This window comes from Erpetoichthys calabaricus, chromosome 7, assembly GCF_900747795.2.
Source record: "Erpetoichthys calabaricus chromosome 7, fErpCal1.3, whole genome shotgun sequence".
NCBI lineage: Eukaryota > Metazoa > Chordata > Cladistia > Polypteriformes > Polypteridae > Erpetoichthys > Erpetoichthys calabaricus.
The window spans coordinates 177,390,433-177,418,302 of NC_041400.2; the positions used below are offsets into that span (position 1 = coordinate 177,390,433).

The window sequence follows — 27,870 nt, forward strand, 5'->3', positions numbered from 1 at the left end:
TATACAATAACAACAATGACGTGTCCAAACTCTCTGGACAAGTAATAGGGACGTAAACTTACGGCCAACAGTTCGATGTCCCTGCAGCAAGTGGAGATTTTGACGTTAACATGTCCAGAGTTACACCAACGTGTATTGACATAGAGAGCGAGTCCTCCTCCTTTGTGCTTCCCACAGGTACTTGCATCTCTGTCCGCTATAACTGTGCTAAACCCGGGTAGTTCCACATTAGCGTCTGGGATGGTGTTAGTTAGCCACGTTTCACAAAAATACAACAAACTGCATTCTCTGTAGGTTCTGACATTTTTCACCAGCGCAGCCAGTTCGTCGATCTTATTTGAGATTGAGTTCACATTCCCCAGAATCACAGAAGGCACCGAAGGCTTAAAACGCCACTTACTCGCAAGCCGCTTCATTTTTAGCTTAGTGCCCGCTCTGCTGCCACGATACCACCTTCTTACTTCGTCGGGTAAATAGGGAACCACACCGGCACTGGCATTTGTTCTCAGCGCTCGAAGTTGAGTACTTGAATAGGCGAGTCTCGGCGTGTAAAAATCCATGCCCATGTTGTAAAAGTAAGTGTGTCCAGTGAACAAATCCACATAAAATAAAGTGATAGGAGTGATCAATTAATAAAAATAGAAAAATAAAAGTAGAAAGTACACATACACATACAGTCATACACGGAGCTGCTGAAAAGGCTGCCACTCTCGGCGGCGCCGGATGTTAAAACTCTACATTAAAACATTACAGAGGGACTTGGATAGTAAACAGGCTTGGGCAGATTTAAGGCAAATGAAATCTGATGTAAGTAAATATAAAGTGTGAGCTCGGGTCCGAACACCGTCAGGCTAACACCAGCACTTTATCCAAACACACGTTTATTGTACATTAATAAAGTCCCACGCAACACACAGTGCCCCCAGCACCAATCACCCTCTCCATGGGTCTCTCCTCCAAATGTCCATGGGCTGCCTTTCCTCTCCTCCCGGGTGCTTCGTCCTGCTCCCGCTCCCGACTCTAACTCCCTGATTGTAGGGAGGTGGCACCTTTTATTCTCACCTGGATGTGCTCCAGGTGCCTGATGACACTCTTCCGGCAGCACTTCCTGGCGTCCCTGGAAGGATCTTCCTCCACTCTCCCAGGTGTGGCAGAAGTGCCTGTTTCCCGGGCTCCATGAAGCTTGGGGCACCCCCTGGCGGTGGCCACAGGCCCTAATGGGCTTGAGCCTCCTTGCTCCTTTCCCATGGTCTCCTCAAGCTCCAGGGCGGTTGCCCCCTCGTGGCCCAGGGGACGTATAAGCCACCTCCCGGTCCTTCCATGTGTCCTGGCTGGGTCTGTCCCCCAGCCTCCTGTGACAAAAGTAATACTTGTAGGAAGTAAAAATGTCAGATTTGAATACAGAACAAGAGATCTTCAGCTTTACAGTACTGCTTATAAGAACGATTTAGGAGTTGTAATGGACTCGTCACTGTCAACTGCCAGACAGTGTTCAGCAGCCATTAAGAAGGCTATCAAGGTTAGATTATATAGCGCCTTGATGTGTGGAACACAAGTTAAAGGAGGTTATGATTAAGCTGTATAATCCACTGATGAGGCCTCATCTCAAGTACTGTGTGCAGTTTTGATCTCCAGGCCATAAAAGAGATATAGCAGTGCAAGAAAAAGTCCAGACAGGAGTAACAAGGCTGATTTCTGGACTGCAGAGAATGAGTTATAAGGAAAGGTTAAAGGAGATGAACCTTTTAAGTTTAAGCAAACAGAGGTTAAGAGATGATGTGAGCAAAGTGTTTAAAACTATGAAAGGAATTAGCACAGTGGTTTGAGATTGTCACTTTAAAGTGAATTCAACAAGAACACAGTTTAGAATTTGTTAAGGGTAAATTTCACACAAACATTAGGAAACATTTCTTCCCACAGAGAGTCATTGATACATGGGATACATTACAGAGTAGTGTGGTAGATAGAAGGACTTTAAGAACCTTCTAAACTTGACTTGAAGTTGTTTTGTAGGAATTAGGTGAATAGGACTGGTCAATTTGTTGGTCTGAATGGTCTGCTCTGGTCAAACATTTTTCTGATGTTCTAATGATATTGTGTGATGATCTGACATCAAGACCTGCCAATACTAACAGCTTTCCTTCCATCAGTTATGAATTTCTTTTCTAAGGCCAGAATGTACAGTTTGATGCAGCAATGCTAGGACATTAACAGGGGAAAGAGATGTTAATGGACTAAAGGAATGATTCTAAAACTGTGGGTCACGAGATATCTATTGAAGAGAATTACAATTGAAGTGAATAAGAAAGGATCACAAAGGATTTGTTGAAAGCCTTGTGATGGGTGACCTGAGACAAAGACTGGACTCCTTTGGTACTGTGTCTCTCTGGAAAGTCCTTTGGTACCGTTGGTTTGACTTTGTGTCAAATGAGCAGTTGCTCATGGAGTCCCGAATGAGGCACCTTACTTGCATTATGAGGGAGCGTCAGTTACGGCACTACGACCATGTGGCGCATTTCCCCGAGGGTGATCCGGCTGGTAAGATCCTCATTGTTGGGGACCCAAGTGGCTGAACCAGGTTAAGGGGTTGCCCACCTAACACGTGGCTGTGGCAGACAGAGGGTCATTTCTGGAAGGTGGGACTGGACTGCGTGTCTGCCTGGGGAGTTGCCAACCAGGATCCCGAGTTGTTTCGTTGTGTGGTGGGTGCTCCCCAACTTGACTTGACTTGACTTGTGATGGGTCACAATTTGCATGGCTGAAACAAGTCCCCTGGACGCCATTCATTGGCAGTTATCCTATGATAAACCTAGCACTCACCACAACAGATGACGGTCAATGGTGATTCTTCACAGGGGACTCATGATAATCAGCAGCTGTTCCTCTGGGATTTTGGGATATGAACACACACAATAGGCAAAACTGAGTCACAAGAAAAAGTCATGTTAAGAACCAATGAACTAAAGAGGTTGGTCACTATAATAGCCACAAAGATAGCCAAAATGCATCTTAATATACAGCACTAAAGTAAAACATTTTAGCCATGGCTGAACTGCTGATTCTGCTCTTGGTGAAAGGTATATTGACTGGAATGGACATCTCTAGGCATCTCTTAATACCTGCAGTGATGCCAACTAGGAGGCTCAATATACAAGAATAAAAAAACAGGAGAAACAAAAAGCTCAATTCAGAAAACAGCAAAAGGTAAACAAAACCCTGCTGCCCCACCGGGATCACTTATATAAACTGTTGAACCTGTCTACCAGGTGAAATGATTTCCCCACTCGCCCACCTCTCCATTAACATGTTTCCTGATTAAAACTCAACTGTTCCTCTCGAAAGAGGTGGCTATTAGACAATAAGGTCTGGGGTCAGAGCAGTCCTTCTTTTGCTACATGGACACCAAGCTGGACCTCTCCCTACCAGGATCTTGTATCCTTAATGATCTATAAAGATGATGTGTCTGCTGACAGTTGCCCATTTTCTTATAAAGTCAATTGTGTGCTGCCTCATTGTTGTTGGACTCGTGTCAGTCCTTTCTGATCTCCAGCATCCCCAGCTAGGAGTGTTGTGTTGATACCTGTCAGCAATAAATCACAAATCTCTTGCTAACCCACTCTTAGTCTAAGGGGTGGGACACTGTGCAGTGCAATGCAGTACAGTCAAAATTTCACACTTCTATCCACGACAATCTCACTGTCACTTGCTGTCCTTTCAGTCACCTTTCTCAACAAGATCAGCCAACTTGTAGTCACTCCTGCCTTTCCAGAATGCCACATCCTATTGTTCTATCTCTCTACCATCCCTCCGTCATTTAGGACTTCCCTCTGCAGAGATGCACTTGTCTCCAGTAACCTCTTGCCAGTCAGGCACCACTTAATAGGTTTTATTGTACATAAAATGCACCATGAAAACCAATTTAATTCCTTAATAATTTAAAAAGCTGATTAATCATTCTATTTAGTTAGCAACGAAACAGAAAACGAATATCAAAATAATAACCTTGCAATAATTCAGACTTCCTGTAATCTGATGCAGGATCCATATTGTGGATGCATTATGAAATTCTGCACATGCAGGGTGTTTTTGTTGGAACTATTTATCCTACACTGCCATCTGTTGTATGCATTAAGTATTTACTGACCATTTTATAAATAGAAGTCTGCAAGAATGGCAAGCACGTTATTGATATTTATTTTTCCTTCTTCTGTTATCTTTAATATGTATTTCCATTAAGACGGTTAGGCCTGTGACAACTGCATTTCTATTAGGTATATTAATGGCACCCATTTAAGATGGTGACATCTTTCATCTTGCATCTTAAGTATTGTTCTTTTTTTGTTTTAATTTCAAAGTTGTGTCTAGTTTTTTAATAACTAAATATATTTTCATTAAATTTCATATTTATTATGGAGAATGCAGGTTTGCATGTGCTTGGGAGCATCTATTCAATAGCTAACATGACCCCTTAGCATCAACAAATATTTGGACATTGGGCTGAGGGAGAAGACGTATGTGAAATCAATGAAGATGTTGTTTCTTTGAGGTGCCAGGCATTGGTAGAAGTGTCTGACTGTATCAGTCAAGATGAACATACCTAATGAGTTAGTACCCAGTTGTTGCCAGGGCCATTTTCTATCCTCACTCAATCTACACTCAATAGCCCATAATGACAATGTGAAAGCACACTATCAGAAAGGTTTGCAAATTTATTAAAAATCAAAACTGAAATCTCTCATTCATATAAGAATTTTCACCCTGTAATTCAGGGGTCTCCGAACTTTTTTCCCCTGAGAGCTACTTTTACAAAATGAAAATGGCCGAGAGCTACTCATGTTTTCTAAAGTTTATTCTAATAGCTTATTTCGACCCAAACAAACTGAATAAGCTTGTTTTGCCTGAACATTTACAGAATGTTGGTGTCCACATTTTGCATTAAAACATCACAAAAAAAATATTTATTTCACCTGCAAGTGCATTTTGTATGTCTGGATGCATTTTCTAGTGTACCTCACACTATTGAATTAAAACACGAATGCTGTCAAAACAAAACAATGCAATTCCAAATACACAGATATGACTTCTTCATTTGTCATTTTGTTCCATGTCACTGTGTCACTTTATTCACAGGTCCAGTTGCATGTCTGATGTGTTTTTCAATTAGCCAGATGACTGGCACTGCATGGAGTCAACAAGAGAGGTGTATGGTGGAGTGGAGCCACTCAGGTTCACTCTTATGGAGTCATTTAAATGTTCATCTGTCAGTCTCGTTCTGAACTTTGATTTCATGACATTCATGTCAGACTCACAGAGGTATGGAGACCCAAACAAAGCAGACATTTTCAGAGCTGCTTGGTGAAGATTCTTATAGTTATCTCGCTCTACTAAGCTCCAGAAATGCTGTGAATGCTGTTGAGACTTTAACTGCATATTATTTGGAAGGTTTACTAATATATAATATATAAAATCCAATGTCTGTCTGTCTGTATGTTTGTCCGCTTTTCACGAGAGAACTACTTAACGGATTTAGATTGTTTTTTTCTATAATTTGCTTGAACATTCTGGTTGATTTTGTGACTTCTTTCATTTCTCTATGTATCATAGTTCACTTGCGGTACAGATTTATTTGGGCGAATCCGAGAAAAAGGAAGCAGGCCGGGGAGAGCGGCCTTCCTCACTCACTTGTCAGCTTTGGGCATGTTCCTTAACTCCACTTAGCTAGCGAACAAGAGAACAATTGAATTCAACTTTGTTTGATAAAGAGTTACTTAGGTCTTGATGAGTTTGAGTCCGGATATTCTCTTAAGTGTATGCCACATTGAAAAGGTTGATCGCAATTCAGATTGTGGATCGTGATATGATTTTTTGGAAAGATCGCCCACCTCTTATTTGACTAATCAAGTTTTCATATTTATGTAGGATTCATTAACCCTTTCGCAAGCTACTTGGAAAGGGGTTACGAGGTACCGGTAGCTCACGAGCGACGTGTTGGAGACCCCTGCTGTAATTCAATGCTTTATAGAGGCTCCTTTAACAGCAATTACAGCTTTGAGTCTTTTTGGGTAGGGTATCTACAAGCTTTGCACACCTGGATTTGGGCAGTGTATCCCATTCTTCCTAGCAGATCCTCTCACTTTGTTATCACGGGTTATTGAGTGTAGACTGATGGATAAAAAAATGGAAATTTTATCCATTTAAAATGAAATCTACAACACAATAAAGTGTTCCCACAGTGAAGGGGTCTGAATACCTTCTGAATCCATTGCATATTATATTGTAATGTGAGCCAAGCAGCAGGAGGAGTAAGAAGAGATCTGAAAGATCTGGAGACAGAGGCTGGAATAAAAGAATTTAGGGAGAGCCAGTGAGATCAGTAAGATAGATCATGGGGATCTTACAGGTTTGTTTTGACTGTATCACCACAAATAGAGTACCGCCAGTAATTTGATGCCACATCAAGCACTGGATGTTTCATTATGCTATTAATAACCTTGGATCAAACATAACGGAATATGATTGCATCTTTGACTTCCTTAGTGGATTCAACGTATTGGAATAACCTGAGGTGAGGTGGAGTAAGGACAGATATACAGACAAAAACAACAGTTAACGGCCCTTGAAAGGACCATTTATTAGCTCTTTTCTAACTGGGACCCAGACTCTCTACCACTCTTGGCCTAGGCAGGTGCATGATGAAGTACTTAAGCCACCTTAAAGAAAATCTCTGTCTTTGTGAGTTCTCCGCTCCACAATGTCCACCTTCACATTCTTTTATGCCACTGTAGCACTCATGTCTCTGCTCCATACAAACCGTCACCTGCATTTTTCCTCACAGGTCTGATTTGCTACAGTATTTATAAATGTTATTGCAAAATAAACAAGAGGCAAGATTGTGTTGCACCTCCACATCCTTGTGGAGTGGTGGATCTGAGGCTAGGGATCTGCACTGGCAATCGGAAGGTTGCCGGTTTCAATCCTGTGAATGCCAATAGGGACTCTGCTCTGTTGGGCCATTGAGTAAGACCCTTAGCCTCCAATTGCTAAGTTCTTTGAGTAGTGAGAAAAGTGCTTTATAAATGTAAAGTATTATTATTATTATTGTTGTGAGGCAGCAGCACTACCACTGTGCCACCATATTGTTACACATTCACTCAGACGCGCCTATTTTAAATAATTTCCAATTAACTAAACTCCACATTTTAAATTATGGGAGGAACACTTGGAGTACCTAAGCAAAAACCTGGACAGACTTGGGGAGATTACATAATTGTCAGATAATGATTGTGATGCTATCCTAACAGAACAGAAAGCTAAAAAAACAAAGGTGTACCATTGTGAGTTCCCAATCAAAATAGTAGTGACAATGAACAACTTTTTAATAATAATAACACAGCAATTCAGATGGCCACGTATCACTTTGCCACCTGTGGGTGAGCCAGTAGTAATCACTCTCTGTTGAACAGGAATAGCTAGACCCTCTTAAATTCCATCCATTTTCTTAACCTAATTAAACCACTACAGAGCCGCAAGGAGTCTATCTTGGCAGCAGTGGGCACAAGCCTGGAATCATCTGTCATGGAGGACCACCACACCCACTTCCAGAAGGCCCCTTTAGAATAGCTGATTAAATGTGGAATAACCACAAAAAACTCACATTTAAATGGGGACAAGCACAAACTCCTCATAGACATTGGCTCAGGTTGGCCATGCAGTTTCATTAACCACTGGAATCTCTCAACGTACTCCCTGCAGTCAAATGGAATTGGCACAATTTTCCAGAGTCTTGTGGTTTCATCATCATTTTGTAATCACTATCCAGTAACTTGTAACTGCAGGGCATATTGAGTTTTAATTAGTGTAGAGCACCTGGGCGTGGACCTGAGAAGGTCATGTTCCAAAGCTGGCTGGCTGAGACCTATCCGAGGGGGTGGGAATACCTGGGGAAGCTGCCATAATAGCTGCTCAGTGAGCGGCTTTGGGGTTTGGGTCAGTGAAGGATTTACGTATAAGCAACACAAGCTATAGCTTAGGGCCCCCGCCTTCTTGGGGGCCCCCAAAACAAATTGTCCGAGTGAGCAATTGTCATATATACTTAAATATACTACAGCATTATTTGTCCCAGTCAGGCCCGGCCTTAGGCATAGGCGAAGTAGGCGACCGCCTAGGGCCCCGGCGTCTGGGGGGCCCCGGATCGACTCCTTGGTCTAATTTTTACGCATTTCACAGAGCTTCCAGGGGGCCCCTGGACCCCCCTTTCGCTTAGGGCCCCATAATACCTAAGACCGGGCCTGCTATCTATCTATCTATCTATCTATCTATCTATCTATCTATCTATCTAGAAGTTGCTTGTATACCACACTGCTCAGGTCCTCAGTAGTGACATGCACTCCCAGCTGCTTTGTCCCTTTTGCCTGCTCATACATGTCACCTGGTTCAGATAGATAGATAGATAGATAGATAGATAGATAGATAGATAGATAGATAGATAGATAGATAGATAGATAGATAGATAGATAGATAGATAGATAGATAGATACTTTTTTAATCCCAAGGAAAAATTCACATACTCCACCAGCAGCATACTGATAAAGAACAATATTAAATTAAAGAGTGATAACAATGCAGGTATACAGACAGACAATAACTTTGTATAATGTTAACGTTTAACTGTAAACATTCTTCTGAAGATGCCAATGGTCCATTTTAGTGTCACTCACCAGCATTCGGTGTGAACTGACTGATTCCATTTCTCCGTCTCTTGCATCCCAAATTGTTAAACTGGTGGCAGCGGTTGGGAGAAAAACTGACTAATTACCCCGTGATTGAGCAAAGTCACTCTCACAACAGATTACTTCAGTCAGTGCAGACCAGATCACCTTGCACCCCTCAAATGTTTGTTTTAACCTCGAGAACGAGGGTTCTGAGAAGAGGGCAGTGTAGCGCCGCTGGGTCCAGACCTGAGAGGGAGATGTTCCTCAGATGGCTGTGACCCATCCGAATGGGGGCAGGAATACCTGGACAAAAGAGCAGGTCGGCATTGGTGTGGGGCACAGATACAGAACTTTGAGAGCACTTTGGAAGCGTCTCCGAGTCCATTTGGTGTGCTGTGTGCCGAGTCTCAGATGTGGACATTGGCTTTGGAACCATGGGGTCGGGGGGGAGTTCCTCTGACTCTGGGTGAGTGGAGTGAGTTGGAGCCAGGCGACGTGTATGAGCGGGTGAAGGAAAAAAGCAGCTAGGAGCACATGCCACCACTAAAAACCTGAAGCAACCACTGAAGATGCCAGCGGTCCATTTTAAGACCACTCACTTGCCATGAAGTGGATAATCCCTCCCTTTGTTTCTCACACCCTATTACGTTAAGGTTAGAATACTTTGTCCTGGTCGGCAGGGTGGTGTGGGATCAAGAGTCCTGGGTTTGAATTCTGCAGTGTTGTTTGTGTTCTTCTCATGTCTGCATGGGTTCAACCAAACTCTAATCCCCACATCCTCAAAGATATGCAGGTTAACTGGTGATTCTAAATTACTCAAGGTGTTAATATTGTCTGCATGAGTATGCTTTCACCCTATCAATGCTTCTTCCTACCCTGTACTCAGTGCTGACCAGAATATTGGCTCCATTTATACTAGTCTGACAACCTGGCCTTCGCCAGCATATTAATGCCAGGTGCTCTTTAAAGTCCTGAAGGTGTTAACTAGGCATTTATTTAAAAAAAGGAAAAAAGGGTTTCGAGGTCGGTTTAACTAAAGGATCCTGTTGAAATCCCGTTCCCAAGTTCTGACTGTAACGAGATTATTTAATCACTGGCGGCAGTCAGCTGTCTTCTCCGATTCTGGCAGACACCGACAGTCAAACTGGGTCGCATTGGTCCCTGGGACTAGCGCGGCGCTGCGCAGCTCTGGATGCGGCTCACGACCAAGTGCTTACGTCACTACTCCTCTCTCTCTTTCTCGCTCAAGTCCTCCATCTGAGAGGTGCAAGCTGCTTAGGAGCCGCCGCAGAGGCCAAAGTACGGAACCGGGAGCCATCCGTCACCATGGTAAGCCCCTGAAAACCCATCTGCTGTCATGGAAAAAACGGTTTTGGCTAGCGGGGTGTACCCATCATGAGCGGCGAACGCCACTTTCTGACGTTTAAGAGCTTTCTAGTGAAGTGACGTAGTAATATTAATACGACCACCTAGCTGTCACTTGTTTAACGGTAGCCCACGGCGGTGGTGTACGCAAAGTGACACTGAAAAAGCCTAAAATCCACCGTGTCGAAAACGTAGCCCCGTACGTAATATCAGTTTACAACAACTCTGTGGCGCCCTGCTTCTTCTTTAACAAACGGGGCGCAGGCGTGTTTACAGACCGTGTGACACTTCAGAAGAAAGCTCACGGTGTCTCTTTTGGCTTTCCGTCGGTCATTTTCTTCGGACTCCCAACGTTTAGGTTGTCGCACACTGTCTTTGCTTTGGTTCGTTTATTTCATCCAGGAGAACGACTGCCTAATTGAAAGCTTCGTAGTTCTTAGAGGGGGTTTGGGAAATTAAAAATCGCAGGTCCCCTCCCGTTTATAAACAGAGTCGCCGCCCGCTTTGCCCGTTAATGGACCGGGTGTGGCTTTGCTCGCAATTCCAGTATGATTGTTACATATTAGATAGGTTTGTTGACAGCAATCGAAGACGGTGGTAGCGCTGGTCATGTCCGCAGGGCTTCGTGCCTCAGGCGACACCTTTAGATCGGGTGTCACGCGGGAGCCGTACGCTGTGCTCTATTTTGGGTGGGCAAATATTGGTAACATAATGCGACAAGACGGTATGGGAGCAAAAGGCAGGGAAGGCGCAGAGCAGCTCACGGGAGTGCCTACCGCTTTACCACCTACTTGTCTCAGTGAAAGACTTGTGCGTGAGTCGAGGAGTCCGCAATGGGGGCTAGCGATAGCAAGGAACATCTCATTGCAGGCACTAACCAAGAATCCGAGGCTGGCCCTTGCACTTAATGCAAGCATCCATACGCATCCATACATCCATTTTACAAACCCACTTTTCCAGAGCGGTCATATCATCCATCCCATTGGTTCTCACCCTTTATTTTTAAAAGGTCCCCCTGTGTACCACATTAATATTTCTAAGGAAGCTAACACCAAATGTGTCCCATGTATCTGCCAAAATATGGGTCCTGTATGGCTGGCCCTTCTGGGATCATCAAACTTTGCACCCAGGGATCACATGGGACCCATTTGGGTTAATATACTGTTATTGAATATTTGGTACAGGGGTACTGGCGGTGAGCAAAAACCTAGACAGTTTGGGGTCCGCAAGGACTGGATTGGGACCTATGATCTAGGTAATTTGAATTTAAGTTTAAAGCAGTCATTGAAAACAATGAAAGATTTATTAACTTACAATTACTTAATGTGGCTTATGCCTTAATTTATCCATGGCAACTTTTAATATTTTCAGATCCAATTGGTTAAATTTGTTTTTTTCATTTGGAGCACGGACAGGTGAAGTGACACGCTCCCGGTCACACAGTGTCAATAGGTGGATTTAAACCCACAACCAGTAGCATCGTTATGGGGGACTTCCAAGGATTAAGACCCTGATCTCAGGCATCCAGCATCCACTTTTCAATCTGACCTTCATGTAAGAATCACAGTAAACCCAAATGGGAGACCTCTGTCCCCCCGCTACTGGATCTGATGTCTGGCTGTCACAGTAGTCAGAGGGGGAGTGCCAAATCCAGGATATCTGCTAAAACTAATGACATGTGTGCCCACAACCTCAGGGTCTGAAGTCCAAAGCCTTACTCATTAAGCCAGAATTAAACCAAGACTTTATTAAAAGAACAGCAAAACATTTTTCCAGTGCAGGATATGAATAGTCAAGATTTGTTAAGTTTAACCTGAGGTTTTTTTGGTATAAAATTATTTTTTTAATTTGACAAAACAGGTGTAGTGGTTAAGGCTTTGGACTGCAGACCCCAAAGTTCTGGGTTCAAATCCTGCTACTGACACAGTATGACCATGAGCAAGTCAATTCAGCTGCCTGTGCTTTGATTGGAAAAACAAAAGAAATATGAACAATAGTAACTCAAATGTTGTCGCTTTGGTTGAAGGTGTCAGCCAATTAAGTAAATGTAAGTTAATAGATCTTTCATTATTTTAATTGATTGCTTCAAATGAGTACTGGTCAAAGCCCATTTGGAGCCCTAGGTGCGGTGGATGGACATTGCCCCCCATTTGTCCGTAGTGAGTAGTCAGTATTATTAGACTTTGAGGACCTGTGTTGGGGTCCCCCTCAGTGTCCGGAGCACATGCCCTTTCCGTAGCACAAACAGCACCCCTTTTTGTATTTACCAGGGGTGTGCAATGTCGGTCTTGGAGGGCCGCAGTGGCCGCAGGTTTTTATTCCAACCCAATTGCTTAATTAGAAACCAATCCTTGTGAGTCTCGGACCTTAATTAATTTTAAGGCTTGTTAGTCTGCAATGTTAGGTTCTTATATCGTAGATTTCTTCCTTTCCACGGATATCATCCAAATGATTTGAAGCCTAAAACAGATCATTTTCAGTCTGTCACATTTTTCTATTAAGTGTTTTATTATATCAAACAGTGCATGATGAACACACGCAGATGTGAATGGAAACAAGTTAGAAGGAAAACTGCAGGCTGCTTTGTCATTTACATCGTATTGCCAATAAGGAGCCATTAAAACAATCAATGCAGCTGTTTAAGATTGAAATAAGCAATTAAGGTTGGGAACCCTTAACAAGTGAGAGGACTAAAATGAAGCATCAAAATGTCACTTAAGCAATAAGTGCTTCATCAGCAATAATTGACTTCTCATTAAGAAACTGGATTGGAACAAAAACCTGCAGCCACTGCGGCCCTCCAGGACAGATATTGCCCAGCCCTGGAATATACTGTTGACTTTAAGGAGCATGACCCCTTGGAGTACAGAGGGTGTGCACTGTTACTTTCATAAGTGGCGTCCAGCAGGTAACAGCACCCACTCAGTATCCTCAGAGTTCAGTGACAGGGTGGATGGGGGTGTGGGGGGTAAATGTGGAGTTTGGTCCCCCTTGGTGTCCAGAGTGTGCATCTCTTCAGTAGCATAAATGTCATCCCTTTGTGTATATACCATGGACTTTAAGGAGCGCACACCTCTTGGTGTATAGGGATGCTTTCATAAACTGTGCCCAGCGGGTAACAGTAGCCTACCTACTTAGTATCATCAGAGTTTGACGACTTCACCTCATGTGTCTGGAGTGCACACCCCTTTACCATCGTAAAAACACTCCTCACAGATGACGGCACCCTAGGTGGCTGCATGTGTCACCTAATGGATTGGCGGGCTCTGCTTCAATCTTAGGTATATGTTATCTAGATTAGGGGAGACCCCCAAACTGTCCAGGTTTTTGCTCTCTCTCAGCACACCTGAACCATGCAATCAGTAATAGTGTACTAACTCATAATGAGCCCCATATGATCCTTGGGTGCACAGTTTGATGGGTCCCATATGGGCTAGCCATATGGGAACTGTCCCCGTATAGTGTACAGTACTCAGGCCAAAACTCAGCACTGCAGTACCGGTCATAACAATACTCACACTGGAGACAGAGAACAGCTGCCCAGGGGGAGGATTTATGTGATGGAACCGGAAATGGAACAGCTGTAAGGGAAATGAGACTGACGGACCGGGAGTCGGATAACAGTGATGTCATCAGATGGAGCCGGGAGTGAGGCCATCAGCCGGGAGTCAGAAATGTCGTCATCGTGGGTGGTAGATTGATGCGGAAGTGCAAGGTTGTTGTTGTCTTCGGCATGTTGGGTTACGGTTTGTCGGGTCTTCTTGTTTCCTGGAGAGTAAAAGAGAAATGCATTAATGCACTGTCCCATAACCCCATCTTGTGTTTTTCCGCACTCTGTCGAGCCCGTAGGCTGCCCCTAGACTTCCCATATATGCATGACACTAAATGTATCAAATGAATTGATTCACTTAAACAGGTAGTTAGAAAGAATCAAATCAGTAAAGTGTATTGAAATGCCCATTACTGTACTAGTCAGTAAGATTTTTAAATAGATACACGAGCGGAAGGAGCAGGGCTGCACTGCATCTCCCAGTTGCGATGTCAGGTGTTCATCCAGTGGGTGTTCCTTGAATCTAGGAGAGGAAACAAAATGGAGGTTAATGCTGGTGTCACCTCATCTACCTTCCCCCCTTTTGTTTCTCTTGGCACAAACCCGTGAGAAACTCTCGATGAGAAATTGACACATACGTTCTGTTAAAAGCATCTATAGAAACCTGCGCAACACAACCTTAGATGATGTTATCTGGATGTAAGAGGTGAATAAAATTAGGTTCAAAACATCCAGATAAAGGAAACAAGTGCAAAATATTCCAAATAAGAGGTCATGATTCACACCTGGTATCAGTGTCGCTTCATTTTAGGTTTCCTTGTTTTTCTTGCCATTTCATACTTTGTTTTTCTGACTTTTGTCTTTGTCTTTCAGTAAAGTTGCATTATTTCTTTTAATTTTATTTGTAATAATGTTTACTTTTGCGGAGTCCTTAAGGTAACAATGTTAGATTTACTTAAGATTATTTGAGTCTTATAAAGGTTTCTGCCTGAACCTTTGAAGTCTCTCAGCTTGCCTGGATAACAAACAGTGGAGTGTTGTACCATGTTAGCCATAGATTGATACAGGAGAAAGTAGGGTGAAATGGCATCTTTTATTGGCTAACTAAATAGATTACAAATGCAAGCTTTCGAGGCCCCCTTCATCAGGCAAGGTGTAACAAAGAAACTGAAAAATACTCTAGCTTATATTGGGATAGCAAAGTGATTTTTTTTTCTTTCATCTTAACAAACTTTTTGTTCAAATGTTAGCAAAATTAATAAACCTTTGATGAATTAACCCTGAAAGAAGAGAACAATGAAGTAATAAAATGTAGAGATAATATAACCATCACTAGAGAAAGTCCTGTAAGGTTTTTTTTGAAGCGCATTGTCTGTAAGATAGGCCTTTGATGTAGTCAGCTGGTCAATCAGTTTGTTAGTCCACATAACTGGTCATAAAACTCTTGTCTCTATTCAGACCATTTTGTAGGGTATTGAATTTAAGCATAAGTTTGTATTCCCTCTCTTTCCGCTCCTGTTGGGTCTTGAAATTACCCATAAGCACAGTGACCCTCAGATCCTTTATGCTGTGGCCATTACTGTTAAAGTGTGCTACCACCGGAAGATCAATACTGTTCTGATTGATATGAAATCTACAGTCATATGAAAAAGTTTGGGAACCCCTCTCAGCCTGCATAATAATTTACTTTCAACAAAAAAGATAGCAGTGGTATGTCTTTCATTTCCTAGGAACATCTGAGTACTGGGGTGTTTTCCGAACAAAGATTTTTATTGAAGCAGTATTTAGTTGTATGAAATTAAATCAAATGTGAAAAATGTGGGTCCCCTTGTAATTTTGCTGATTTGAATGCCTGTCACTGCTCAATGCTGATTACTTACAACACCAATTTGGTTAGATGAGCTCTTTAAGCCTTGAACTTCATAGACAGGTGTGTCCAATCATGAGATATAAAGGTATTTAAGGTGGTCAATTGCAGGTTGTGCTTCCCTTTGACTCTCCTCTGAAGAGTGACAGCATGGGATCCTCAAAGAAACTCTCAAAAGATCTGAAAACAAAGATTGTTGAGTCTCCTGGTTTAGGGGAAGGCTACAAAAAGCTATCTCAGAGGTTTAAACTGTCAGTTTCAACTGTAAGGAATGTCATCAGGAAATGGAAGGCCACAGGCACAGTTGCTGTTAAACCCAGCAGGTCTGGCAGGCCAAGAAAAATACAGGAGCGGCATATGTGCAGGATTGTGAGAATGCTTACAGACAACCCACAGATCACCTCCAAAGACCTGCAAGAACATCTTGCTGCAGATGGTGTATCTGTACATCGTTCTACAATTCAGCGCAATTCGCACAAAGAACATCTGTATGGCAGGGTGATGAGAAAGAAGCCCTTTCTGCACTCGCACCACAAACAGAGTCGCTTGTTATATGTAAATGCTCATTTAGACAAGCCAGATTCATTTTGGAACAAAGTGGTTTGGACTGATGAGACAAAAATTGAGTTATTTGGTCATAACAAAAAGCGCTTTGCATGGCAGAAGAAGAACACCGCATTCCAAGAAAAACACCTGCTACCTACTGTCAAATTTGGTGGAGGTGCCATCATGCTGTGGGGCTGTGTGGCTAGTTTAGGGACTGGGGCCTTGTTAAAGTCAAGGTTTGGGTGAATTCAACCCAATGTCAACAAATTCTTCAGGATAATGTTCAAGCATCAGTCACAAAGTTGAAGTTACGCAGGGGTTGGATATTCCAACAAGACAATGACCCAAAACACAGTTCAAAATCTACAAAGGCATTCATGCAGAGGGAGAAGTACAATGTTCTGGAATGGCCGTCACAGTCCCCTGACTTAAATATCATCGAAAATCTATGGGATGATTTGAAGCAAGCTGTCCATGCTCAGCAGCCATCAAATTTAAGTGAACTAGAGAGATTTTATATGGAAGAATGGTCAAAAATACCTCCATCCAGAATCCAGGCACTCATCAAAGGCTATAGGAGGACAGCGTCTAGAGGCTGTTAGATTAGCAAAAGGAGGCTCAACTAAGTATTGATGTCATATCTCTGTTGGGGGGCCCAAATGTATGCACCTGTCTAATTTTGTTATGATGCATGGATAGCGCTTTGAGTACCGAGAAAAGCGCTATATAAATTTAATGAGTTATTATTATTATCATATTGCATATTTTCTGTTATGAGCGGCACGGTGGCGCAGTGGGTAGCGCTGCTGCCTCGCAGTTGGGAGATCTGGGGACCTGGGTTCGATTCCTGGGTCCTCCCTGCGTGGAGTTTGCATGTTCTCCCCGTGTCTGCGTGGGTTTCCTCCCACATTCCAAAGACATGCAGGTTAGGTGGATTGGTGATTCTAAATTGGCGCTAGTGTGTGCTTGGTGTGTGGGTGTGTTTGTGTGTGTCCTGTGGTGGGTTGGCACCCTGCCCAGGATTGTTTCCTGCCTTGTGCCCTGTGTTGGCTGGGATTGGCTCCAGCAGACCCCCGTGACCCTGTGTTCGGATTCAGCAGGTTGGAAAATGGATGGATGGATGGATATTTTCTGTTAATCCAATAAACTTAATGTCACTGCTGAAATACTACTGTTTCCAAAAGGTGTGTCATATATTAAAAGGAAGTTGCTACTTTGAAAGCTCAGCCAATGAAAAACAAAAATTCAAAGAATTAAGAGGGGTTGCCAGACTTTTTCATATGACTGAATGTGAGCTCATTCGCTGGCACAGTGTCTGACCAGTTTCCCCTACATACAGTCCAGTGTTGGGGCACCTTATGCACATGATTAGGTAGACCACATTAGCAGATTTGTATGTGAACGGACCCTTTATTTTATGCTTCTGGTGACAATGTGGTTTAATTACCTGATCTGTTGTGTAGATATGTGCACAGGTGCAACACCTGTTCTGTAGGCAGGGAGATGTGCCACTTGCTGCCGAGCCACACATAGTTTTGGAGAATCAGTTGTTTGAGGTTTGGTGGTTGTCTGTATGCAAGGAGGGGAGGTTCTGGGAATATATCCTTCAGTTTATTGTCTTTCTGTACCATGGGTTGAAGCTCTTTCATAATTTTGCGAAGTTGGTTAACAAACAGTAATTTGTTTTATGCCTTTTTGTACTTAGGTGAACTTTACAGTTGACCAGATTAGGGCAATCATGGACAAAAAGTACAACATCAGGAACATGTCTGTGATTGCCCACGTGGATCATGGGAAGTCCACCTTGACAGACTCTTTAGTTTGCAAAGCTGGAATTATTGCATCTGCTAGAGCAGGAGAAACCAGATTTACAGACACCCGGAAAGATGAGCAAGAAAGATGCATCACAATCAAATCAACGTAAGTATGGTGGGCTGCTTCTCAAGTTTGCATTCAGTTTATGGTATAGTAGTACTAAGTAACCATTAAATTGTAATTCTAATTCAAACTTTCTTTTAGCAAGTCAAAAAGTGAAAAGGAATTTAATAATACAGGAAAATGAGAGTCTTGCAGTACATCAGCCATCTTACCATATAGAAAAGCAATGTAACATAAAACAGTGAATACAATTCAGGAATGTGTAGTTCAGCAAGCATAATAATTGATAGGCTTGGTGCCAATGGACAGACGTCAGACAATCAGAACATCCCAGCTCTTAACGTTCAGCTGTATTTTCAATCCCAGTGCTCTGTGCATTTGAGTCTAAAATTAGTTCTTCTGAACTGTAAAGAAATGAGAACATAGCTTGAAGATCAGCAAGATGATTCTAAGTGGAATCTTATATCGTTTTGTACATGCTTATAAGCAAGCTTCATATTTCCCTAGTTTTCAAAATGTATATCACTGGAACTAATCCCGATTACCCTCTTAACTTCAGAATAGAACTCTGTGTAAAAATGTTCTCTTTGTGCTTCAAACAGAATCAATGAGACTCAAAGGCCCTGGACTAATTTAGCTCCTCTGTGTTTTTGATTTACACCTTATAGAGCCATTTCCCTGTATTATGAGCTTTCAGAAAACGATTTGGCCTTCATCAAGCAGAGTAAAGATGGATCGGGATTCCTCATCAACCTGATTGACTCCCCTGGACATGTGGATTTTTCCTCGGAAGTGACTGCCGCCTTGCGAGTTACAGATGGTGCTCTTGTTGTTGTAGATTGTGTGTCAGGTATGAGCCTATCTGGAAGAACGAATTCTAACAAAATATAGTGCACATTGATTGAGATCTAAATTAAGAGGGCGGTGAAAGGAAGAAATGGTTATTATCCCTTCTTATAGCACTTATAAGACTATTAATTATCAAACTGTTACTATTAATGTCATACAGTATGAAATTCCATCAGCGTAACATGTCAGGATAATTGATTCTTTTGTCGGTGTGTGGGTTAGTAAGAATGTAGAATTAAAATGTGCTTTGTTTTGTACAGAAAACTGTTCTATGCACACTTTTATAAGACATTTCTTTACATTATACGCATCTCTAAATCAATATCTTTTCAAAATTGGCCCTATTACTATATCATTACTATAACTCCAGCAATAGAAAGGTCACATGTGTTTTTTTTACAGTCTGGCATATTGTCTTAATCTGAAAATGACACGTGTTGCATTCACTCGCTATGGGAAATGTCAGTTTTCCTTCTTCTTCTTCATCTTTTCCCACTTCTGTGTGGGGTCGCTGTGCTTGTTCAACCTTCTCCATAGTCCTTAGTCCGGCAACTTCTCCCCAATCAGAAACGTTTCCTTCAGATCTTCTTTTACTTTATCCTTCCACCTCTGCTTGGTCTCCCTCACTTTCTCTTTTCATGTACTTCCATTCCCATCTCTCTTTTGCCCACATATTCATTGTTTCTGTTCATCCATACCACTTCAACCTCCTTTCCTGTACTTTGTTAGATATCTCTCCCACTTTCGTTGTACCTCTGCTCGTCTCATTTCTTATTCTGTCCTTTGTTGTAACTCCATACATACATCTCAACATTCTCATTTCTGCCACATCTAATTTCTACTCCTGAACTCCCTTTAATGCCAACATTTCAGCTCTCTAACCATCATTGCCGGTCCTAAAACTGTCTTAAAAACCTGATATACAGTGCATCTGGAAAGTATTCACAGCGCATCACTTTTTCCATATTTTGTTATGTTACAGCCTTATTCCAAAATGGATTAAATTCATTTTTTTCCTCAGAATTCTACACACAACACCCCATAATGACAACATGAAAAAAGTTAACTTGAGGTTTTTTCAAATTTATTAAAAATAAAAAAAATGAGAAAGCACATGTCCATAAGTATTCACAGCCTTTGCTCAATACTTTGTCGATGCACCTTTGGCAGCAATTACAGCCTCAAGTCTTGTTGAATATGATGCCACGAGCTTGGCACACCTATCCTTGGCCAGTTTCGCCCATTCCTCTTTGCAGCACCTGTCAAGCTCCATCAGGTTGGATGGGAAGTGTCAGTGCACAGCCATTTTAAGATCTCTCCAGAGATGTTCAATCGGATTCAAGTCTAGGCTCTGGCTGGGCCACTCAAGGACATTCACAGAGTTGTCCTGAAGCAACTCCTTTGATATCTTGGCTGTGTGCTTAGGGTCGTTGTTCTGCTGAAAGAGGAACCGTCGCCCCAGTCTGAGGTCAAGAGCGCTCTGGAGCAGGTTTTCATCCAAGATGTCTCTGTACATTGCTGCAGTCATCTTTCCCTTTATCCTGACTAGTCTTCTAGTCCCTGCCGCTGAAAAACATCCCCACAGCATGATGCTGCCACCACCATGCTTCACTGTAGGGATGGTATTGGCCTGGTGATGAGCAGTGCCTGGTTTCCTCCAAACGTGACGCCTGGCATTCACACCAAAGAATTCAATCTTTGTCTCATCAGACCAGAGAATTTTCTTTCTCATGGTCTGAGAGTCCTTCAGGTGCCTTTTGGCAAACTCCAGACGGTAGTAAAATCAAAATCTGGCCACTCTACCATACAGGCCTGATTGGTGGATTTCTGCAGAGATGGTTGTCCTTCTGGAAGTTCTCCTCTCTCCACAGAGGACCTCTGGAGTTCTGACAGAGTGACCATTGGGTTCTTGGTCACCTCCCTGACTAAGGCCCTTCTCCCCCGATCACTCAGTTTAGATGGCCGGCCAACTCTAGGAAGAGTCCTGGTGGTTTCGAACTTCTTCCACTTACGGATGATGTAGCCACTGTGCTCATTGGGACCTTCAAAGCAGCAGAAGTTTTTCTGTAACCTTCCCCAGATTTGTGCCTCAAGATAATCCTGTCTCGGAGGTCTACAGACAATTCCTTTGACTTCATGCTTGGTTTGTGCTCTGACATGAACTGTCAACTGTCAACCAGGTGTGTGCCTTTCCAAATCAGGTCCAATCAACTGAATTTACCACAGGTGGACTCTAATGAAGCTGCAGAAACATCTCAAAGATGATCAGGGGAAACAGGATGCACCTGAGCTCAATTTTGAGCTTCATGGCAAAGGCTGTGAATACTTATGTACATGTGCTTTCTCAATTTTTTTATTTTTAATAAATTTGCAAAAATCTCAAGTAAACTTTTTTCACGTTGTCATTATGGGGTGTTGTGTGTAGAATTCTGAGGAAAAAATTGAATTTAATCCATTTTGGAATAAGGCTGTAACATAACAAAATGTGGAAAACGTGATGCGCTGTGAATACTTTCCGGATGCACTGTATAACCTTCGCCTTAATTCTTTGATCACACAATACTCATGATACTTTCTTCCAATTATTCCATCCAAACCACACTCTAAGGTTATTTCAACATCTAATTTAACGTAAATGCTCTTCCAATTTGGAATCTTTCAGTAGGAAACCAGGATATAGCTTTGTTACTTGAACTTGACAGGCTGTGGTTTGAAAAAGAAAACCATCAGTTCAGCCCTCAACTGAAGTTTCTCTCAAAACTCTAAACAGAAATACATATGAACAGAGCTCTCCAGCACAAGCTGACCACACTCACTTATTTACGTAAATGTAAAGTATTGCACATAGGAATTAAAAATGTTAAGTTTGAATACAATATGGAAGGTCTGAAACTTAAAAGTACAGTGGTGCCTTGGTTTGTGAGCATAATTCGTTCTGGAAACTTGCATGTAATCCAAAGCACTCGTATTTTTTTTCCATAAGAAATATTGGAAACTCAGATGATTTGTTCCACAACCCAAAAATATTCATATAAAAATGATTAATACAACATATAAAGGAAAAATACATTAAACAAACCAACCTGCACTTTACCTTTGAAAAGAATCATGGCTGGTGTGAGGGAGACGAGAGAGAGGAGGGTTACTGTGTACGACGACTTTCACTCTAACTAATAGAATCCCTGTTATCTGTTGGCTCACTGGAATCTTTGTTTTTTGTGACTTGAACAAGGAAACCTATCCAATGACAGTTGGTATTACCTCCTTTTGAGGATTTTGCAGAAATGTGACATTGCATTGTCATTAAACAGATTAATCGCTCACACCACTACAGCCTTATTTGGGTGGTGCTTTTCTACAAATTTCTTTTGTTGCAGTACAGTTACTAAAGAACAGTCACTACACTTGGACACAAAATAAAAAAATACTTTACACGCACACACTTAGTCACCATGCTGTAGTAAACAGTATACGCTCGTATGGATGTTGACTATACGAGTGAGGCACGCCGACTAAGACCGAGCATGGGATATGATTACCCTCAATCCCGCAGCGAAGAACCATCAGCTCAGTTGTGATCAAGTGATGCTCGGCAGACAAAGCGTATACGTACTACTCGTATTGCAAAACCTCGCTTGTTTATCAAAGTTAAAATGTATTAAAAATTTTAGCTTGTCTTGCAAAACACTCGCAGACCAAATTACTCGCAATCCAAGGTTTTATTGTACTGCTTATGAGAAGGATTTAGGAGCTGTAGTGGACTTGTCACTGTCAGCTGTCAGACAGTGTTCAGCAGCCATTAAGAAGGCTGTGTTAGGGAATATATCATGGTGTGTGAAGTTCAAGTCCAAGGAGGTTATGCTTAAGTTATATAATGCATTAGATAGATAGATAGATAGATAGATAGATAGATAGATAGATAGATAGATAGATAGATAGATAGATAGATAGATAGATAGATACTTTATTAATATTAGTGAGGCCTCACCTGGACTACTGTGTATAGTTTTAGTATCAATATTACAAAAAACATGTCTGTGCTAGAGAAAGTCCACAGAAGAGATATGAGTTATGAGGAGAGACCATAAGAGTTGACCCTTTTCAGTTTAGGCAAACAGAGATTGACAGATAACATGATCGAAGTGTTGAAAAATATGAAAGGAATTAGTACTGGGGATCCCAGCTGCTACTTTAAAATAAATTCTTCAACCTCCAGACAGTGTTCAGAAGGCATTAAGAAGGCTGACAGAATGTCAGGTTATATAGCGCCCTGATGTGTGGAGTACAAATCCAAAGAAGTTTTGCTCAAGCTTTTTAAAACACTAGTAAGGCGTCATCTGGAGTTCAGTTTTGGTCTCCGGGGAACAAAAAAGACATAGCAGAGCTAGAAAAAGTCCAGACAAGAGAGACTAGGCTGATTCCAGGGCTACAGGGGATGAGGTTTGAGAAAAGATTAAAGTGTAAGAGGGGACATGATTGAAGTGTTTAAAATTATGAAGGGATTTAGTCCAGTGGATCGAGACTGTGACTTTAAAATGAGTTCATCAAGAACATGGAGACACTGTTGGAAACTTAAGGGTAAATTTCACACAAACATTAGGAAGTTTAGTTTAGAGAATCATCCATCCATCCATCCATTATCCAACCCGCTATATCCCAACTAAAGGGTCACGGGGGTCTGCTGGAGCCAATCCCAGCCAACACAGGGCGCAAGGCAGGAAACAAACCCCGGGCAGGGCGTCAGCCCACCACATTAGTGAATCATAGACACATGAAATAAGTTAAAAAGTAGTATGGTAGACAGTAGGACTTTAGAGTCCTTCAGAATTAGACTTGATGTTATTTTGGAGGAATTGAGTGGACAGGATTTATGTGTTTTCTAGAACTGAATGGCCTGTTAATATTGTAATGCTCTAAAGTCATAAATGGAATGGCAGAGTATGTCAGCGGCCAAATCCATAAGAGCAAAATCAAAAAGAGCCAAAAAATGGGCAAATGGTCATAATATAGGAACTCCACTATAATCACTATGCAAAAAAAAAAACAGTCAAAACTAAAGGTACTCGGACATGTGGACACTAGAGGAGACCATTCAGCCCATCCTGTTTATTTGACTAGTCAACAGCTAAATTGCCCTAATATCTCATCCAGACACTTTTTAAAAGTAGTTGATGTTTCTGCGTAACTGAATACTCAGTGGTTAGTTCCAGGTTCCTCTGAGACTTTGTGGAGAGAACTTCCATCTTAAATACACACTTCCTTAACTCCACCCAATGTCATCGAGTATGGAATTCATTTTTGTAACTGAAAGAATTCTGTTAGTTCAGCTTTATTGATGCCTTTGTAAATTTTGAAGAGCTGGATTAGGTCTTCTCACAGCTATCTGTACTCAAGAATAGATAGGTTTAAGTCCCAGGGCATTATGGACATACTGTTGGGTGCCATTGTATTTAGAGCTTCTACAGCTGCTTTGTCTTTTTTGTAGCAAGTTGGCCAGAACTGCACGCAGTACATCTAATTCAGTTCCAGTTTTACAGTCTAAGCATAACATCACTTAATTTATGTTCAGCAGGTTCTACAATGTAATCTAACATTTTATTTGTCCATTAAATTACTTTAGCACCTTGCCTAGATGATAAGAATATTACTTAGATGTTAAATACTAAATAATTCTCAGAAGTTGTTTCCTGTCACTTAGTGTTGCCCATCTTTTTTTAATTTTAGGGGTGTGTGTGCAAACAGAAACTGTACTGAGGCAAGCCATTGCTGAACGTATTAAACCAGTTCTGATGATGAACAAGATGGACCGAGCCCTTCTGGAACTTCAATTGGAACCAGACGAACTTTTCCAGACTTTCCAGCGTATTGTGGAAAATGTTAATGTCATCATTTCTACATATGGAGAGGGTGAGACTGGACCAATGGGCAACATCATGGTAAGTTTTAGAATGTCCAACCAAACCTCTAGATTGTAAAGGGACTACAGTTAACACCATACGACTATACTACACATTAAGTATTGTGGAAAAGCTAAGGAAAAAACACACAATTGTGATTTGCTGATGGAGATTTTTCAGTAACAAATACTGGGCCAGAGCCCATCCTGATTTGTGCACAAGGCAGAAACTAAATGTGGATGGACATAAGTCCATCACAGGACATGCTTGTGAAGAGACCTACACTGAATCATAGCAGCAGTTAATCAAAGCTGCAATCTTTTGGGAGGTAGGATGACACCAGAGTGCTTGGAGAAGTCCCATGTGTTTACTGTAGGAATATAAAAGCTCCCTGCTAAGGATACCAAGCTCAGGATTTGAACATTTGACTGTGGAGATTTGAGGCAGCAGCACTTATGTTAATGAATCAACCTTTATTTTATGTAATACTAGCTGTCTCCCGCGGCTATGCCCATGTAGTTGTGAAACAGGACAAACATTAAAAAACAATTGTCCAATTCACTGCTTTTGATTGATCAATAATTGAAAAAAATAATTAACTTTCCAAAATAAAGAAAAAACGTCAATGATCAAAATGTCAAAAATCAATATAACAAAAAATGAAAATGTTTAGCACAAAATTAACAGAGAATTCCTCAAAACTAAAATAAAGAGGGGTGAAAAAATACTTCAATACAATACAAAAGTATAAATTAATAAACCTAAGCAAATCTTTTGCGAAAGGAAAGAGTCCTGACTCGGCAAGAAACCGATAACTCATTTTTTGAGATTAACCAGGAGATGTGTGCAAAAGGCAAAACAACATGAATAAAATGAAAATAAAGTGACCAAAACCCAAAGGAGAGGCAAGCATTACAGTAAAATTCAGGCAAAGAAGTCGGAAACCAAGCAACACATGAAAATCAGTCACAATGAGAATTACCTTAAGGGTTTTGGAGGATTTTTCCACAGATTGCATAGAGTTCAGTGCAACCACTGAGCTTTTGTCCCATGTGCTAATGAACTAAAGGTCATGACCCCAGAGACCATGCTCCTAGAAACGTGGGATGCAACCCTAACAACATCCATCCATCCATCCTCTTCCGCTTATCCGAGGTCGGGTCGCGGGGGCAGCAGCTTGAGCAGAGATACCCAGACTTCCCTCTCCCCGGCCACTTCTTCTAGCTCTTCCGGGGGAATCTCAAGGCGTTCCCAGGCCAGCCGGGAGACATAGTCCCTCCAGCGTGTCCTGGGTCTTCCCCGGGGCCTCCTCCTGGTTGGACGTGCCCGGGACACCTCACCAGGGAGGCGTCCAGGAGGCATCCTGATCAGATACCCGAGCCACCTCATCTGACTCCTCTCGATGTGGTCGAGCAGCGGCTCTACTCTGAGCCCCTCCCGGATGATTGAGCTTCTCACCAGTTACGCAAAATGGCTTCCACTATAGGAAAAGGCTATACGACCCCAAAAGGTAGTCACTAAAGGGAAACACAAAAAGGAGTCAAAGAACACATTTACAAAGCAACTTATGCCACAGCAATGTGACTGGGGCAGCAGGTGTCTTTAAATATCCTTCAAGTGTCTGTGGTCCTACTGCCTACAGCACCTTGTAATTATATAAGATAGACAGAGCAAGAGACTGTAAAAAGCATAAAATAAAATGTAAGAGTAACAAAAGCAAATGAGTGGAGGAAAATGATAAACAGAAGGAAAACATAAACAGGGACGAGAAACAGCAAAAGTCCAGGAAGCTTAACTGGTGTGGCAGAAGTGCTGACCGCTGTGCCACCATGTGAACCCAGGATTGAAGTATCTCAAATATGAAACTATTATTATTTACTATACTTGTACATTTACACTTTCAAGATAGATAGATAAGGCACAATATAGATAGATAGATAGATAGATAGATAGATAGATAGATAGATAGATAGATAGATAGATAGATAGATAGATAGATAGATAGATAGATAGATAGAAATGAAGATGCTTTAGTCTCAGTTCTAGATGTGATGTGATAGTTCTACATCTCAGTTCAATGTAGATAGAACTTTATTTGTCCCCAGGGAGAAATTTGGGTGTTTACAGAAGATAGATAGATAGATAGATAGATAGACAAGTACCATGGCATGATATGCAGTCTAAAATTGACCCTACTGTTAGGGTTCCAGTCCATTGCAGGTCAAGCTCACATACACAAAATCGGGCAATTTAGCATCGCAATTAAACAAACCTGCATGTCTTTGGACAGTGGGAGGAAACCGGAGCACCTGGAGGAAGTCCACACACACACAGGGAGAACGTGCAAACACTGCACAGGGAGGACCCAGGACATGAACCCTGGTCTCCTTACTGTGAGGCAGCAGAGCTATTGTGCCTCCCAGATGTCAATATATGAAGAGTCTTATAGGTTTTTATGGGAGTAGTAACATAGACCGGTTCAAGATTCGGAGATAGTTGAGTTTTAAAACTTTAATTTATTACTTGTCAACCTGAGGTTTATTACAGTCTTAAAAATTAATTAGTATTTTTTATGTACTTTTACAATTACAGGTTTTTACTATTGTACATATTACGAAGAGCATTCAAAATACAACAGGTGGGAATGGAGGAATCTGGCTGTGTCATAACTAGGATTGTTCTGCTTAAGACTGAATACCTTTAAAGGCGTTATATTAATTAGATAGCTTATTATAAAAAATAAGTGTAAATTATTTTAGTTTAGTTCTTCTGTGGTTCTCAAGACTTTTTATTTCACTGTTTGAAATTTAGGTGGACCCAGTTGTCGGGACAGTTGGGTTTGGATCTGGACTTCATGGCTGGGCTTTCACTCTGAAGCAGTTTGCTGAGATGTATGTTGCTAAGTTTGCATCAAAAGGAGAGAAGGCACAACTTAACCCATCTGACAGAGCCAAGAAAGTAGAGGATATGATGAAGAAGCTGTGGGGAGACAAGTGAGTAACCCTGTAATGTCTGCTTCAAGAGATCTTTAATCTTTTGCTTTATATTGTGAGGTGCAAATGAGGGAGAGGAGTACCAAAGAAAAGTGGGTGTGCCAACCAGGCCACCTCAGTTACTGCCAAAGTCCAAAATGGGTGTGTGGTGGCGTAACAGAAATCAAGCAAAATAGATGCCTCTTTAGCCTCAGCAGCTTCTCGAAATGATCAT

The 27,870-nt window shown here is 41.8% G+C and overlaps 1 protein-coding gene across 1 annotated transcript in view; it reads left to right on the forward strand.

Moving 5' to 3' along the window:
• The first annotated feature begins 9,789 nt into the window (after positions 1–9,789).
• Positions 9,790–27,870, forward strand: part of eef2l2 (eukaryotic translation elongation factor 2, like 2) — a 70,118-nt gene continuing 52,037 nt past the window's right edge. The window contains exons 1-5 of the mRNA XM_028805754.2: positions 9,790–10,040; positions 17,745–17,959; positions 18,586–18,767; positions 24,491–24,702; positions 27,475–27,656. Coding sequence (XP_028661587.1) covers positions 10,038–10,040; positions 17,745–17,959; positions 18,586–18,767; positions 24,491–24,702; positions 27,475–27,656 — 794 coding nt within the window. The 5' untranslated portion in view covers positions 9,790–10,037. The remainder of the gene's footprint in view (positions 10,041–17,744; positions 17,960–18,585; positions 18,768–24,490; positions 24,703–27,474; positions 27,657–27,870) is intronic.